Below are 15,167 nucleotides of genomic sequence, written 5' to 3' on the forward strand. Positions count from 1 at the left end.
AGAGAGAGAGAGAGAGAGAGAGAGAGAGAGAGAGAGAGAGAGAGAGAAAGAGAGAGATAGATATCTGGCACAAAGGCACAAGGAGTGAAAGTAATTAGTGATTGGCAGCTGTCCGTCTCTATGAGTGTATCAGTATCAGTGATGGTGCCCTTGGTTACAATAAGAATTCAGTTGCATATATTTTACTGTAATAGAAAATTAAAAGGAAACCCTCAAAAGAGAGCCAGATTTGCTTTCAGGCCATTCTCCAGTATTCTATGTGGACTCAGCTTTACTACTGCATGCTGGGTATCAGGTCACGCTTATTTTATGGTTGCTTTATTCTCTGTTACTATAGAATGTCATGTGAATGTCATATATAAATATGACATGTCATGTGAAGCATGACATTTTTCTTATTCTGTGTTTAGGATCCAGATTATCATTCAAACTCACAAAGCAAATGGAATTGGGGTGAAAAGTGAGACTCTAACCAGAAGATATTGTCTCTGTGCTAAGAAGTCATGACTTGGAGGTGATGAAGGACAGAAGTAATATCTCATCATACCTGAGAGACTGATCCAGCGTCATCCCTGTGAAATCAAAAAACTTCAGATACTCTTCTGCAACTAACTTGCTAAATTCATTGCTATAAGGAAACAGAACAGAGTTTATTGAACTGACAACTATTTTTTAAAAAATACAAAATAAGCACAGGATATAAAGTTCAGCCAAATACCGGACTTAAGAACATACTTTTTGCCTAGATGTTTCGCAACGTCCGATCTTCTGAATCTGTCTAGATGATACAAGCGCTTGGCCAATCTTTTAGCTGCTTCCACATTGCTGTTGGTGCCATTGCTGAGATTCTCTGAGGTCTCCTTCTCCAGAATGTCAGTGCTCCCCATTTCAGAATCAGTATCTAGTCGTGTTGTTTTCCCCTCAGCAAAGCAATGCTCTCTACTTTAAAAACAAAGAAAGAAAAAAGAAAATAGAAAAAAAAATCTTGTATAACCAAAGAGAAATAATGGATGCAGTTACAGAGACAATGAAAAAACAACTATATAAAATTATTTTCAATAACACTGTTTTCTATTTAAATACTTGACAAAAATGATTTGAGTGCTATAATTTTAAAAACTATAAAAATAATTGCCTGAGCCAGTGGCCCAAAATCTCATTGTCGCTGCAACCCTTTAATACAGTTGCTCATGCTGTGGTGACCCCAACATTAAAATTGTGTTCACTGCTATTTCTTAGCTATAATTTAGGTACTATTATGAATTGTGATAGTTTTCAGTTGGTCTTCGGAGACTTATAGGAAAGGGTTGTTCAACACCCCGAGGGGTAATAACACACAGGATGAGAACTTGTGTATTATTAGGCCTAAGCCCTAAAAAAATGGCTTTGATTGTAGGACCTTAACATTTTAAAGACGTGAGAACACCAACAAATTCCTTCATAATGTCAATTTATCTATCAATATATACCATATTGATAAATAAAACAAAAATGCAAAGAATAATATATTCAAAAATTCATTTTATATAATACAAGTAATATATTTTTACAAAAAAAAACAACTTCTAAAATAATATAAAATTCAGTGATTTACACTTTTTACAAATTGATGGCTAGCTTTTAGAGGACAAAAGGACTCTCAGAACCACCTGTTGTTTAGACCTCTTTATGTTTTGAATGAAGTATTTTGAGAAAAATCTGTCATCACGTCGATACTTAGGGACAAGATTATTATATTTTATGATCTCTTTTTAATAACTGTGATATCTTTTTATATATGTGTGTGTGTGTGTGTGTGTGTGTTTGTGTGTTTAACACAAGAATAAGATATGTCATAGTTTTTTGACAGCCAGTCACAATATAGAGCCTACATAGGCCCAAGCTATTAAGTCAGATTGTCTTTTACATTCACCTATGTGAAAATGTATTCCAGTCACGTCAATTTTCTTGTTCCTAGTAGAGACCACAGGGGAAATCCAGAATACAAAATAGAGGAGGACCAAAGCCATACTAATTATTTTCACCTTTAAGTCAAATTACAAACTATTATCAATTGCAAACAATGAGCTAATCAGAAATCAACTACACAAATGAGGATTCTTTCTTAAACAATACGTTACCTTCAATTTCCAACAGAAAACAACAACAAAACAAATAACAAAAAACAACAAATAACAACAAAGTGCTTTCTTATGATGATCATTTCATGAAAATGAATATTTCAATGTTTTTAATCCTGAACCTACTTAGAAAGTTAAGTGGCAATCATTTTCTGACACATTTAATTGATTAGAACATGCCTATATAAACTCTTAGAACTTTCACAGTAAGGAAATTAATAGATTTTAGCCACATCAGTAGCAGAATGTAAATTATGTATCCCAAGAACAATGTTGGTTACAACCAAGTAAGTTATAGGCACACATACACAAACATATGCATACACATACATGTGTGAGTACACACACACTCATTCTTTCGAGTTATGTTTCCACAAGTTTTCCTACATATTGCAATAATGTACTAAAAACAAATGCCAAAAGAAAGAATTTTCTTTACCAGCATATCACTAATAACTGTTCATTTCTCAGCATGTCCGTGGCTTTCTTTTTATTAATCACTCCATACAAGCAACCGATTCTAATTACTTGACATATTCCAACAGATTGATTTTGTTCAAATCCAATTACACAATTGATAAAACTACTACTAAAGCTCTGGCTATTTTTCTCAGAGTCCTCAAGCCACACATCTGCTTCTTCCTTCCTCCTCTCCACCATTGTAGCTCAATTCACTCCATCTTCTTCACGAGGGCACGAAAGGTGTCATTTTAGAGTCTATGTAATCAGACTCCTTGATACAAACTTACCAGCAATAGATGAGGCACAATATAAGACCCATGACAACTGCTAAGACATGCCTGGGCCGGACATCTTATAGAGCCTCCTCCTCCTTCCTGTTCTTCACTTTAACTCCAGTTCTACCCATCTACCCAGCCTTCCAAGGACCTGACTCCTGTTACTATGAGGTCATGTTACTATGACTTCACACTCTCAGCCCTGTTTACTGTTGGGGTTCTGTAATGCTTTTACAGCCCCATGAAAACAGGAGCCAGAACACAGGAGCCACTGTGTATGGAGGGAATAAAAAACAAAGCAGCCCTGCCTTGTTCATACTTGATAGAGAAGACTGTGTGATCCCTAAGGGAGATAACGCATTCTTTTTTCCTAAACCCACTAACATGGTTCCTCTGGTCTGGTGAGCACTAGATGTTTTCAGTAGTTAGAGGTCTCCCTTTCCAGCTTTACTCCCTTTCTTGTCTTTGCCATCTCATAGAAGTAAGATCTCTAGCAATTACTTCAGTGACTCCACCCCTGTATTCTAGGAAATGCTTCAATGGGGCCTTTATTTCCCAAAGCCAAGTAACTATGGCAACTCTCAACAATCCAGATCAGATCATGGAGTCTGATCACTATGCCTTCATACGGCCTTTGTATTCAAATAGATTACTAGATTTTCCAAATAAAAGTAGCAAAACGCCCAGGTGACTTCGTTTCAGGTGAGTATGAAACAGTGTTTCACGTACATGTCTCTAACATCTCTATCAAATATTACAAGAATAATTTTTAAAATCATTGTTCATCTGAAACAATTCTATATTTTCTCTGGCAACCTTATTTTCTAAAACCTTTCTTCAAAACTTTAAGAGCTGCAATAATGGTGTTCTTACCACTGGTTTCACAATGATACCTTCTGGGTATGTAATGACTTGCTCTTGTAACTTCATATTTCTGTTATTTTTCTGTTGTTTGTTCAAGACTCTCAGGTGCCTACAATGAACTGAGTCTTCTCTAATGCCCTCTGGGTACAAGTGGAAACCCTTTTCCATACACTTCCATTGCTCTCTCCTAGACAGACTAGCACCACTAGAAATGGGATACTATGCCTACTTTAGCCAACTCCTATTCAAGACAGAAATTCTTATCACAGGTAAAATATGCAAGGCCCAACACAAGTGAGAAATGGCTTCTCTTTTAGACATATTTCCTACCTTACTTGGGAACTTTGAATCTATAGAGTATACCCTCAAAACTCATGTTTTTCTTTGGTTGTATTTTGTTTACTTAAATATTCCAAGTAACTGAACCATTACCTGTATATCATAAAGAACCCGATTAACATTTCTTGAATCAGTGAGGACATGTACATCAGTGGATGGCTAGCAGTAGCAATTGTTTATGATATAGCAAGAAAACTTGGGTCCCAGTCCCAGTTCCCTTCTGGAGCCGAGGACTGATATGCCTGCCCAATACCACAGAAGGCACAGCTAACCGGCTACCACAAATATTAATGAAAAAAATAGATACCCTCACAAAGCCAGGCCCAATCATAAATACGATGAATAACAATTTACATCCAGGAAAGAGAAATCTCCCTGAGAATCCCCTTCTTTTTTCTTTCCAGGTAAAATTGAATCACCCGTGATGCCTGCTATTAGAAGTTCTAACCCAGATGGACCAGAAGCCAGGAGCCTCGCCCTTACCCTCACCCCCTACCTTTTCCCACCTGCACAAGGTCCCCTGAAGCTTGGCAACTGCAAGATCCTGCTTGGCAACTGCAGATAGACTCAAAGCAGTGTACCATATCATCTGAAGAATAGCAGGGAGACCATAACTCAAGCAGTGTACCATATCTTCTGAAGAATAGCAGGTTGCAGTCCTCCTCGCCCCCACGAATAACCAGGACCCGCCGGTCGGGTCAAGTGGCACCCAGACGTGGGGCTCGAGGCAAGGACCCATCCGGACGGACCCTCATTGAGAGGATGTGTGCACGACATCAAGATTGAGCAAGACAGAGATCATCGCCCGTGACCTGTCGTCCACGGAACCAGGTTGATGCTGCCATCAAGAAGGCAGTTGAAGTTCATTACCATCAGCTGAAAATTGCAGAGGATCCAGAAGTGACTCCGCAGGAGACTGACACAGCTGTCAGCTCCCCTGCCTCCCCCTATGGTCGACCCCTAGACTTCCACGCCCTCCAGAAGGGTACCTGGTATGCCTGGCTTTGCCCTCATTTCTCTCGCTAGAGAGCTTGGCCTCTTGATCACCACAACAAAAATTGGCTTTTTCCTAAACCAAGGCCACCCTTGATATGGCCGCTAACATTGGGGAGCCTTCCTTTATGACAATATTACACCCCAAACTGACAAATGGTTGGTAACTTGAACATATACAAGAGACTAGGATGGCTGTGAGTTAGCCCAATGACGGGATTATTGTAGGTCCACTTCCCAGGGGCCCACCCAATGCAGCCGAAAAGGAGTGCGTGGTGCTGGGAGTGGATGCAGCCTACATGGCCTAAGACAGGGCTCTCACCCTCCTTTCACCCACATCAGAGTCCCTTGACGTTGCCCATCGTCGACAGCCTAAAGCCTTCGACCATCGATGTGACTTGTCTCACATCAGTGTTTTGGGGTTGTGAACTTGTCTAAGACCCCCCATAATTAGACATCCAAATTCAAAACTCACATAGTTGGGATTGAACATAAGACTCCTTCTCTAACTAAACAGAGAAGGGGGAGATGCCAGAAGCCAGGACCCTCGCCCTTACCCTTACCCCCTACCTTTCCCCACCTGCATAATGTCCTCTGAAGCTTGGCAGCTGCAAGATCCTGCTTAGCAACTGCAGATAGACTCAAAGCAGAGTACCATGTCTTCTTAAGAATAGCAGGGAGACCATAACTCAAGCAGTGTACCATATCTTCTGAAGAACTGCAGGTAGATCATAATTCAAGGCAGTGTACCATATAGACCATGACATGTTTCAAGGCACAGGCCAAGAAGATTTTGTACTTTTCCACCACCTGGACCCTCTTACCCCCTCCCCTTGTAAAACATGCTATAAAAAAGCATTTCATGTTCAAAAAAAAAAAAGAAAATAAAAAAATATATATATATTAAAAAAAAAAAAAAGAAAACTTGGGTCCTAAAACTGCACTGGGCATGTCCAGCTCCTCCCTCAAGCTTCTCTCTATATAAAATAGGTTCCCTCTGCCTGTTTTCTAAGACTCTTGGGTGAACAGCATGTAAGCAGCACTTATTTGAGTGACAACCACACAGTGACTGCCAAACCAGTGTTAGACTATATCAGGTGAAGAATATTACTAGAGGAGTTATTATTGGAGGTAGATGGTAGTTCTGAGTGGTTTGTTGAGGACTGTATTCTGCACTGTCTCTGCAGGCCTGGGAAACAAATGCTGTAAACAACCATAACATTTTCTTTCTCAGAGGCAGATTGTGGTTCATGATTTTGCATGTACTTCACAATGCTCTTAAAACTCCTGTTGAATGACTTTCCTTCCTACTAAGAAAACTGCTTTGAGTCTGTTGGTTTTTTGCTCCTGTGCCTATCTATTTTGTAAACTTGAAGATGTCAATGGGTCCTATTATGACTGAAGTCATTGCTAGCCACTGTTTGAGGGTTCGTCTCACTTGCCTTTGCTAGACAATGTATGGAAGGTAATGTATCTGCCACCTACTGATGTCATTTTTTCAGTCATGGCTATGCTTTGAACTAGCTTTAAACTAGCAGTGAACAAAGTACTTGGGAGATATCATTATAAAGTCTATCTTAAGAACTGTTCCCCTTTCAGCGCTGATAATCTGCAACTTCACAGAAAAGTCCAATCACATCTTCAGGGACCACTTCACGGTTAAAGTTAGTATGAGCTAGCAAGGATGTGTCAGTGTTGGAAAAGTGGATACAGGTAGAGGCCTGGGGATCACTGGGCAGCCATCTTAGTCTAACGACATCCAGGCCAGAGAGGGTCCTGTCTCAAAACACAAGATGTCCTCTGGACTCCACATATGCTACCTGGGCACACAGGCATAAACATACAAAAGACAAAGCAAAAGAGTAAGTCTCAAATTGTATTTTGTTTTACTGTTTTTGAAACATAAAAGTTTAAGAGATCAAGTGGAAGACCATTAGTATTCCAGGGAAGACATTACTGCAGACATAGCAATAGCTATAGTTTCAGGTAGAACTGACTAAATGGTTTGCTAGTGAGTCCTAATTTGAGATGCATGAGTAGAAATACTAACCTTTCATGCCAGCACAACTTAAAAGGCAGATCTGTCACCAGCCATGATCCAAAGATCAGGATGAAAAGATGTTCTGACAGAGAGAAAAGATGTTCTATCTCAAATGAATTAGGCTTGAGATGTCCAAGTAAACATGAGGATATGATATATATGAAGTATTAAGGAAAGATAAGGGCCAAGGCCTCCCTTCAGGAAGGTCTCCGTCTACTGGCCTTAAGGAAGGTCTTGGCATTTCCCTTTTAAGACTTGAAATGATTCTGAGTGGTGATCATATGGGTCACCACTCAAGACCCATATGAAGCCTTACATAGGCCTGTGCTGCAGCTTCTGGGCCTTTCACCTGGTTGTACTCTATCTACTATACCTTTCATATCTTAAAAAAAGCACAATTGATTGCTCTTTCAAGTTTATCTCAAATGCTACCTTTTCAATGAGGCCTCCTCTGATGATTTTATATATGTTATCCACCCATAACCCAAAGTGGGATTCCCGATCCCTCTTGGTTCTTTGTCAAAGAAGTTAAGAGTGCTTGTTGCTCTTACAGATGACCTGGGCTTGATTCCTGGGCACATACACGGTGGCTCACACTGCCTTCAATTTCAGCCCATCTTTATTCCTGCACAAGTGTGGTACACATACATACATTGAGGCACACATACATAAATAAGTGAATATTTTTTAAATTGTCTTCAAGAATATACAGTTTGTTTGGAGTTTTGGTAGGACCCTTTTTGCTTTTAATATAAAGGAAAAACTGAGGACAGAGAAACTAATAGGAGGTCAACAGATGAAACCCTGAACTTGAAGTTTGCAAAAATATGAAGAAATCCATGCTCTGAAATGTTGAGAAAGTAAACGAGGTACACAGAGCAATGAGCTGCATGAGGCTATGCTGAGGGGGGGGGCAGCTCTTACTCAGCTCATGGAAACATGAAGCCACCAACCAAAACAATGAACTCAAGAGGAATACGAGGGCACATGTAAAGTTCATGCCTACAAAGAAACAAGACAAGAAAAAAAAAAAAGGCGAGAGACTATGAACTTGGTTCAAAGAATCAGATAACTAGCCACAGCTGTGGAAACTCTGCCACTCAACACTGGAAGACACAATCCTGAGGAGAAAGCTACAGTGCTTACCATGACTAAGGATGGCTGAAATGCACAAACACAATACAGCTAGGAGTGTTGCCACTTGAGCAAAGTTCTATACAGCAAAAGAAAACCTCCCAGACTGTCTCCCTCAATTTTAAAGAAAATTCCTAATGATCAGTTTGCCAGAAAAGTAACAATTACTAATCCAGACAGTGATTTTGAAAAGCAAATACCTACCAGTAACAGTTACATAGTCAAAATTCCAATATTGGCTCCAACTCCTAACCAGGCTGGGATCTTAAGTAATGACATCCATTCTCTCTTGGTTTCCCACTACCAAATGGAAGTAACTACCAATTTCACAAGATGTCACGAGTAAGTGAAAAGCTACACGCAAAGCCCTTAGAACAGTGCTGGTGGGCTACCAGGATCAGGACCACTTCATCCCTTCTACTTATCCCTATCACTTTCAACATCAAGGTTACTATGTGTTTATTTTGATGGTATTATAACACATTGGACACTACAGAAATCAGTTGGAATTAGGAAGGAATTAGCAATTGACTTTGTAAAGACAACAGCCCCCCAAGTAATATTTTAACCATCTATACAGAAAATATTTTCCCAGAAGATACTTCATGATTTAAAGCATAAAAAGAAAAACTAATAATCGAAACTCCAGAAGATCTTTTTCTGCACAGTGTAGAAGAAAAATTACTCTGATGATTTCAATTACTGTCTTCCCTCTTCAAGATACCCTTTACACCTGATTTTCCTGGGCTGTACACTCAGAATTCTACAAGAGGGCGCCAATGTGTACAACAGTAGGCCTCAGACTGCTAGGCCCCCACCAAATGAGCACGCTTGCCTCCAAAGCATTGATTTCTAATAACTGAAATTTTCAACCTGATAGGCACTGATACTTCTTTATGAGAAAAACACAAATGATTCGGGTTTTCATTTTTCTGCATTTGGATATTTGAGTTTTTTGAGACAGAGTCCTTGAACTCTTGATCTATCTTAACTCCCAAGTGCTCAGAGAATCAACATGAATCACCAGGTCAGGCTGCCTGTTTTCCTAAGTTGCAGTTCTTTTGTGCCAACTTTCAAATGACAATGTAGTATCTGTAATACTATCTACCTTAATAAAACCATGCCACAGTAATTTGAAGTAGATAATTTGAAAGAAATCATTACTGTGTATATCATAATCATGTACAAAACATTATATGATCATTGTTTACAAGTTAAGACCAGTGAATCCTAAATCCAGTGGGCAAGAACAGAAGCATAACTTGTGTGGAGTAGGACTCATTTTTCTAGAATACTCACAGGATATCATTGGACACCTCCTCTGTCCAAGTTAAGTTCAAGTGAGCAAGTCAGTATTGTCCTCTGGTCTCAGAGGCTGTGTAACAGAAGAGATAAGGGAGCTGCTTCACGGGATAGGATTGGGCAATGAAGGAATGCACAAATTTTGCTACAAAAATTGTCAGTAGATATTTTACAAAGTAGGCAATCTTTACATGGGCAATGGCTCCAATTTTTGAGTTATATATTGGTTATTCAAGAGCATTCATATTGCCATGTTGTATATCTATGCCAATCCTTCCTATGTCTTGCTTAGCATACAACTAAAACCTGTACCTATGTCTGTCAGGAAAATCTTTCCTCTTGAACTGCAGGCAGGAACCAAGGACACGTCCCTTTACAAATAAGATTTTTGGTATTGTATATTTCTCTGTGTATACATGTATGGGTATACATGTGTGGAGGTACATGGACATGTACATGCATTTAGAATTCTGAAGACAATCTTTACTTTAGATAGGGTCTCTCACTGTCCTATAATTCCTCAAGTAGATTAGGCTGGCTAGACAGCAATCACAGGGATCCACCTGTCTAACCTCTCCACCCAGGTCAACAGATGTTTAAAATCAAACACAAAGAAAGAAAAACACAATTTCTGGCTTTCTCAAATAAGGCAAGCCTTTTACATAATAGTTTCTCATCTTACAACAATAGCACTTCATGGTCCAGTTTCTTCATGTGAATTAAACAATGTTCCCCTTTGATACAAATATTAGAAAAGAAGCCTTGTGGGGTTTCAGAGCTGCACTAGCAGAACTCAGAACATGTATCTACTTCTTACCTGCGAGATCCTGAGTGAGTCCAGGGAGATGTTGCCACACTTAGGAGTTGCCTGCCTTTAGTATATATGATCCAAAGAAAGCAAACTGCAGAGCTTAAGCATGGATCATCTAGGAACAGCATCATATGGAAACAAATGATGCAGAGGTAGGACTGAAGACTCCAGCCCCATCCCTGTTTGTTTGTCGTATCACTAACCGGAGCAGACGTGAAAAGGTCCACCTTTAATTGACCTTTTCCAAACTCAGCCTTCCCCAGAGATAGGCTAAGTCTCAACAAAATTGCCAGCATATACTTTTCGAGCTAGTTAAAAAAAGACATAAAAAAATGTGTTCAGGATAGATGGGAGAAAACTCAAATGCCCAGAACACTAGTAAAGAAGCTGTATTAGAGGGTGTGCAAACCAGTTTGTACCACAAAGTACCCCTCAGAACCAGCTCCAAAGCTTTCCTATAAAGGAAGGAGAGAGACTGGAGGAGCAGGGATGCTACTGAAAGCAACAAAACAAAACAAAAACAAAAACAAACAAACAAACAAACAAACAAAAACAATCCTCCCCTAACTTTTCTTCCACACAACATTCCAGAGAATTTATGCAAGCGCACTAACTGCTTTCAGCAAAACAAAACTGTAAATACATATTTCACCAATTCCTGTCTTATCATACACTTCAGTCTTTGACTTTAGAATGGTTTCTCATGCAGCAGACAGCACAAAATCAGTCAGACAAGTGACCACAGATGTTTACTTCCTGCGTCAAATGAAAATTACACTGTTGGTTTCTCTTGACTTAACTGATATAATGCGTTCCAAAAGATCATGCTATGAGTTGATAATAAAACAAAAGTATTATATATGCAAAAGCATCAAAACCAGCAACTAACTCTTATTTGTATGCAAAAATACCTCAGGCTAAGAATTAGTAGAGTTTTCAAATTTTGTAAAGTACCTTACCCTAGTAAGCTAGTAGCATATCCCTGTCTAGTGGTGCTGACTTGTCTCCAGGTCGGCAGCAGAAGCACCGGACATGTTTGAAAGGATCTGCCTATCTGCTTCTACTAATGTATAGCGACCTTAAAATTCTCTAGCACTTAATTTTCAAGAAGATTGTCTTGTGCTCCTTTATTTATTGATATGTCATGATAATCAAATAATGATGATACAACGTTCTTTGCTGTTAATTCTATTTGGGCAATGTGTGTTATGTTGGTAACCTGATTTTCTGTATTTAATCCTAGAGGTTTGTGAAAGTCCCAAACATTATCATTCAAAATGTTAGAGAAATTCACGTAAATGTTCAGTGCTGTTTAAACTCTTATGTGCCTGAACACTGAAGTAAGAATGTTTTAAGCATTGTTTTCATCATTATCGTTCCACAAATGCACTAAAAATGATTGATACTAAAATTTTACTTAATTTTTTTCTAAAATAGGACTATACTAAGTTTATAAGTGGGAAATTCTAATTACCATCTCTGCTCGTTGACCTAACCAACTCAACATGTAGACATGAGCCACTTTGAAAATTCCTATCTGGTATAAGAAACTGCAAATCAGAGAGAGACTTTCAGAGAATGCATCTATCTTAGAGCACAATTTATTTTAATCCTATTTTCCTTACCTCTATCAACTTCAGAATACTTAAAGTTTTTAAGTACTCATATATTTCCTTTAGCTTCTTCCTGGATCCTGCTTACCACTCTTATCCCAGCAAGTCTGCCCATGTAACAATGAGCTTTAGTTATTCAAATCCATGAAAAGTTACTCATTTATTTTTAATTATATTTATAAAACATATAAGAAATCTCACTCTGGTGATATAAGGAATATTATAAATATATTATAAAGAAGGAATAAAATTAAGGGAAGAGAAAAAAAGAACAAAAACTAGCCATGTCAATAGACAGAGAAACACCCAAGCTGCAAGACACTTACCATGCTAGGACTTGTACCTGGAGGACACAATCTTTCCCTCTGGGCTGGAGGAAAATACTATTCACTTCTGCACTATTCTTAAAATTCATTTTTAAATATCTTCTCCAACTATAGCCAGGGAGACTGTCTTGGTTTGACATTCTGACCTGCTACGTAGGAAGAAGTACAGACAAAAGAAACCTCAGACATCTTGTAAGTCAGTTCTGACAAGCCCTACAAAAGGAACTTTACCATAGCCCCTGAAAAAAGAGAGCAGGTCAAGTGGCAATAATAGCAGAGGTGTGAGTTCTCTGCTCTGTCATCCCCAGAGGTGTCAGAAGTCCTGTCCCACTGGGAATCACACTGGCACAAGAAATCCTAAATTCCACAATGTCCTACAGTGAAATGTCACCAGCTCCAAGTCACTCAAGGATGACACCTCTACATCTTGTCACAATGTTGTCACATGCTAGTCACTTCATAGCAACCAAAATACTTCCAGACGCAGTCCCCTACTAAATGCTGCCAAAGGTTAGTAAAAAACTCATTACTACAAACGAGGTTCCTGCTTTGTGTTCATCACACAGTTACAGATGATTTATACTAAACACATAGAATGTTCTCACTCACCCTGCCCATGTTTACAAATGTTTACTGAAAATGTGTCTAAGTACTATAAACTTAATGAAAGGAAAAGACTGGACTCAGAGAAGTGGTACTTTCTCCAAAACACCATGCTACTGAGGTGCACAGCCGGAACTGACTAAAATCTATCTAGATCCTAGAGTGACAGTTAATGATCCATTATATAATATAGACCTCAGAAACAATGGGAGTAAGGACAGAGTATCTGGATAAAAAGAAAATTTATCGATTGGCAGACCTACAAATTGCGGCTAATTTTCAGCCTTGGTTTTCTCTTATGGAAATAACAAAGTGCCTTAAAGGGTTAACGGGGAAATTAAATTCGATCACCCCAGAGAGTTACTATTCCAAAAGTATTTTAATAGCTTTTGCTTTTTACAATTTTTAATTTTACAAACTAAATAAGGATAAAAGTTCCCCACAACTCTAATAAGTAGAATCAGAAGCATCTGTCAGCTTAAGGCACATAATTTACTCTTTATAGTAAAGGCTACAAATAAATGCAGTGTTTGTAATAGCGACTGAACATCTATCTAGAAACATAGATGGCTTGTGTAATATGTGACTACAATGCAAAGGTATAAAATAATCCAGGGTAAATCCCTGGTAAGACTATCAGCACCACACAGCACTGTAGCCCAGCATGTCCTGCAACACACAAGTCCACAATCACACTGTTAGTCAGATCTGTAAACAAACAAGGAAACTATTAAAACATTCAGACACACAAACATATCTTTTAACTCTGAAGTAGCTCTCAAAACTGACATATGGATCCTCTTTGTGACAGTTAACATCTAATCACATTCTTCTTTACTGCAATGCTACTGCATGCTCAGTTCCTAGAGGTGACAAACTCATTCAGGTATTGGAATTTACCCAGCCCCATCACAGACCTGGAAACTGAAAACCAATGAGTTTCTGACATTTCAAAGCACATAGGAGGTTTGGAATTGGCAGCTGTCCTTAGTATAGAGGCCCATATGACTCTTAACTTTACTGTATGTGAGAGTTCCCTGGGATGCTGGCCAAGAAAATTGAGATTATAGGGCATTACCTGTAACTAACAGAGTCACAGGCTCTAGGGTGCAACCCAGTTTGTGATTCATAATGTAGAATGGGTACCTAAAAAGCCAAAGTCTACTGATGCAGGCAGCCACATTGTCTCTTATCCATCATGGAGGGATACAACATGTTTACCACTGTAAAGGATTTACATTCCCCATGTTGTATGCATGTTGTATGCATGGGGAATGTAAATCCTTTACAGTGGTAAATATTAACTCAGCCCAAAATAATTTCCAAAGGAGGATGAGAAATTATTATTTTATATCTTAACATTGTTAATTTAAAGTATCAAAACTTTTGTCAGAAAGACTGAGAATGGTCTGTAAAGATCTGGGCTCTTCCCTAGCCTCCATGTGCAGCTCATTTCTGACTCTAAAATACTAGAAAACTCAGAGCATCCAATAGACCTTGCATTCGTTGATTCAGCACCATTTTATTTGATCAGACACTCAAGTTTCCTTGTACATCCTCTCCTTACAGCAACATGCACTAGGCTGTCTAATCTCCCACTAGCCCGCAGGATACCTAGACGTCTGGGCAAATACTATTTCTCAGTGTATCTATAAAGTTCCATCCAGAAGAGACTAGCATTTGAATCTGGGAAATGAGTGAGATATATGCACCCTTCCCATGTGGATGAGCATCAATCAATCTGCTGTGGGCCTACATGGAACAAAAATGGTAATTCAACTTCTGTCTGGTCAAGTCCATCTTCCTCTCTTCTTGAACGGGAACATCCATCTTCTCACAGATGAAGCTTGGATGAATTCTATACTACCAGCTCCCTGATCTCCAGCTTTCAAACAACCCTTTTCTGGCTCTCTAACTTGATGGTGACTGATGAGTTTACACCTGTAAGGGACTTCTCAGCCTCCATAATCATGAAAAACGATTATAATAAGTCTTGCGATAAGCTTACTAGATGGATGGGCAGACAGAAGAATAGAAGTAAACAGTCTTCCAGTGGTGGTGTTTCTCTGTCAGAGGCAAATATACTGTACTCTTCACATGAATTTGGACAATTCTTAGGTTCAAATAGAATTATATCAGCAATTTTTCTTCTAACTTCCAAAGTCCAACTTACTATACTATTCTTCAAATGCCAGAGAAATGTGATGTTATCTTACGTAAAATGTAAGGGGGGAGGGGGGAGAGGGGAGGAGAGGGGAGAGGGGAGGAGAGGGGAGAGGAGAGG

General features: G+C 39.0%; 1 protein-coding gene across 3 annotated transcripts in view; it reads right to left on the reverse strand.

Moving 5' to 3' along the window:
* Psd3 (pleckstrin and Sec7 domain containing 3) overlaps window positions 1–15,167 on the reverse strand; it is a 435,293-nt gene that overhangs the window by 213,814 nt on the left and 206,312 nt on the right. For 2 of the 3 annotated variants that reach the window (XM_028789050.1, XM_028789052.1), the window contains exons 5-6: window positions 736–942; window positions 548–628 (exon numbers count right to left, since the gene is read on the reverse strand). In XM_028789050.1, coding sequence (XP_028644883.1) covers window positions 548–628; window positions 736–942 — 288 coding nt within the window. The remainder of the gene's footprint in view (window positions 1–547; window positions 629–735; window positions 943–15,167) is intronic. The other variant, XM_028789051.1, reaches the window with a different exon arrangement.

The sequence above is a fragment of the Grammomys surdaster genome, unplaced genomic scaffold (genome assembly GCF_004785775.1).
Source record: "Grammomys surdaster isolate TR1022 unplaced genomic scaffold, NIH_TR_1.0 125780, whole genome shotgun sequence".
In the NCBI taxonomy this organism is placed as follows: domain Eukaryota; kingdom Metazoa; phylum Chordata; class Mammalia; order Rodentia; family Muridae; genus Grammomys; species Grammomys surdaster.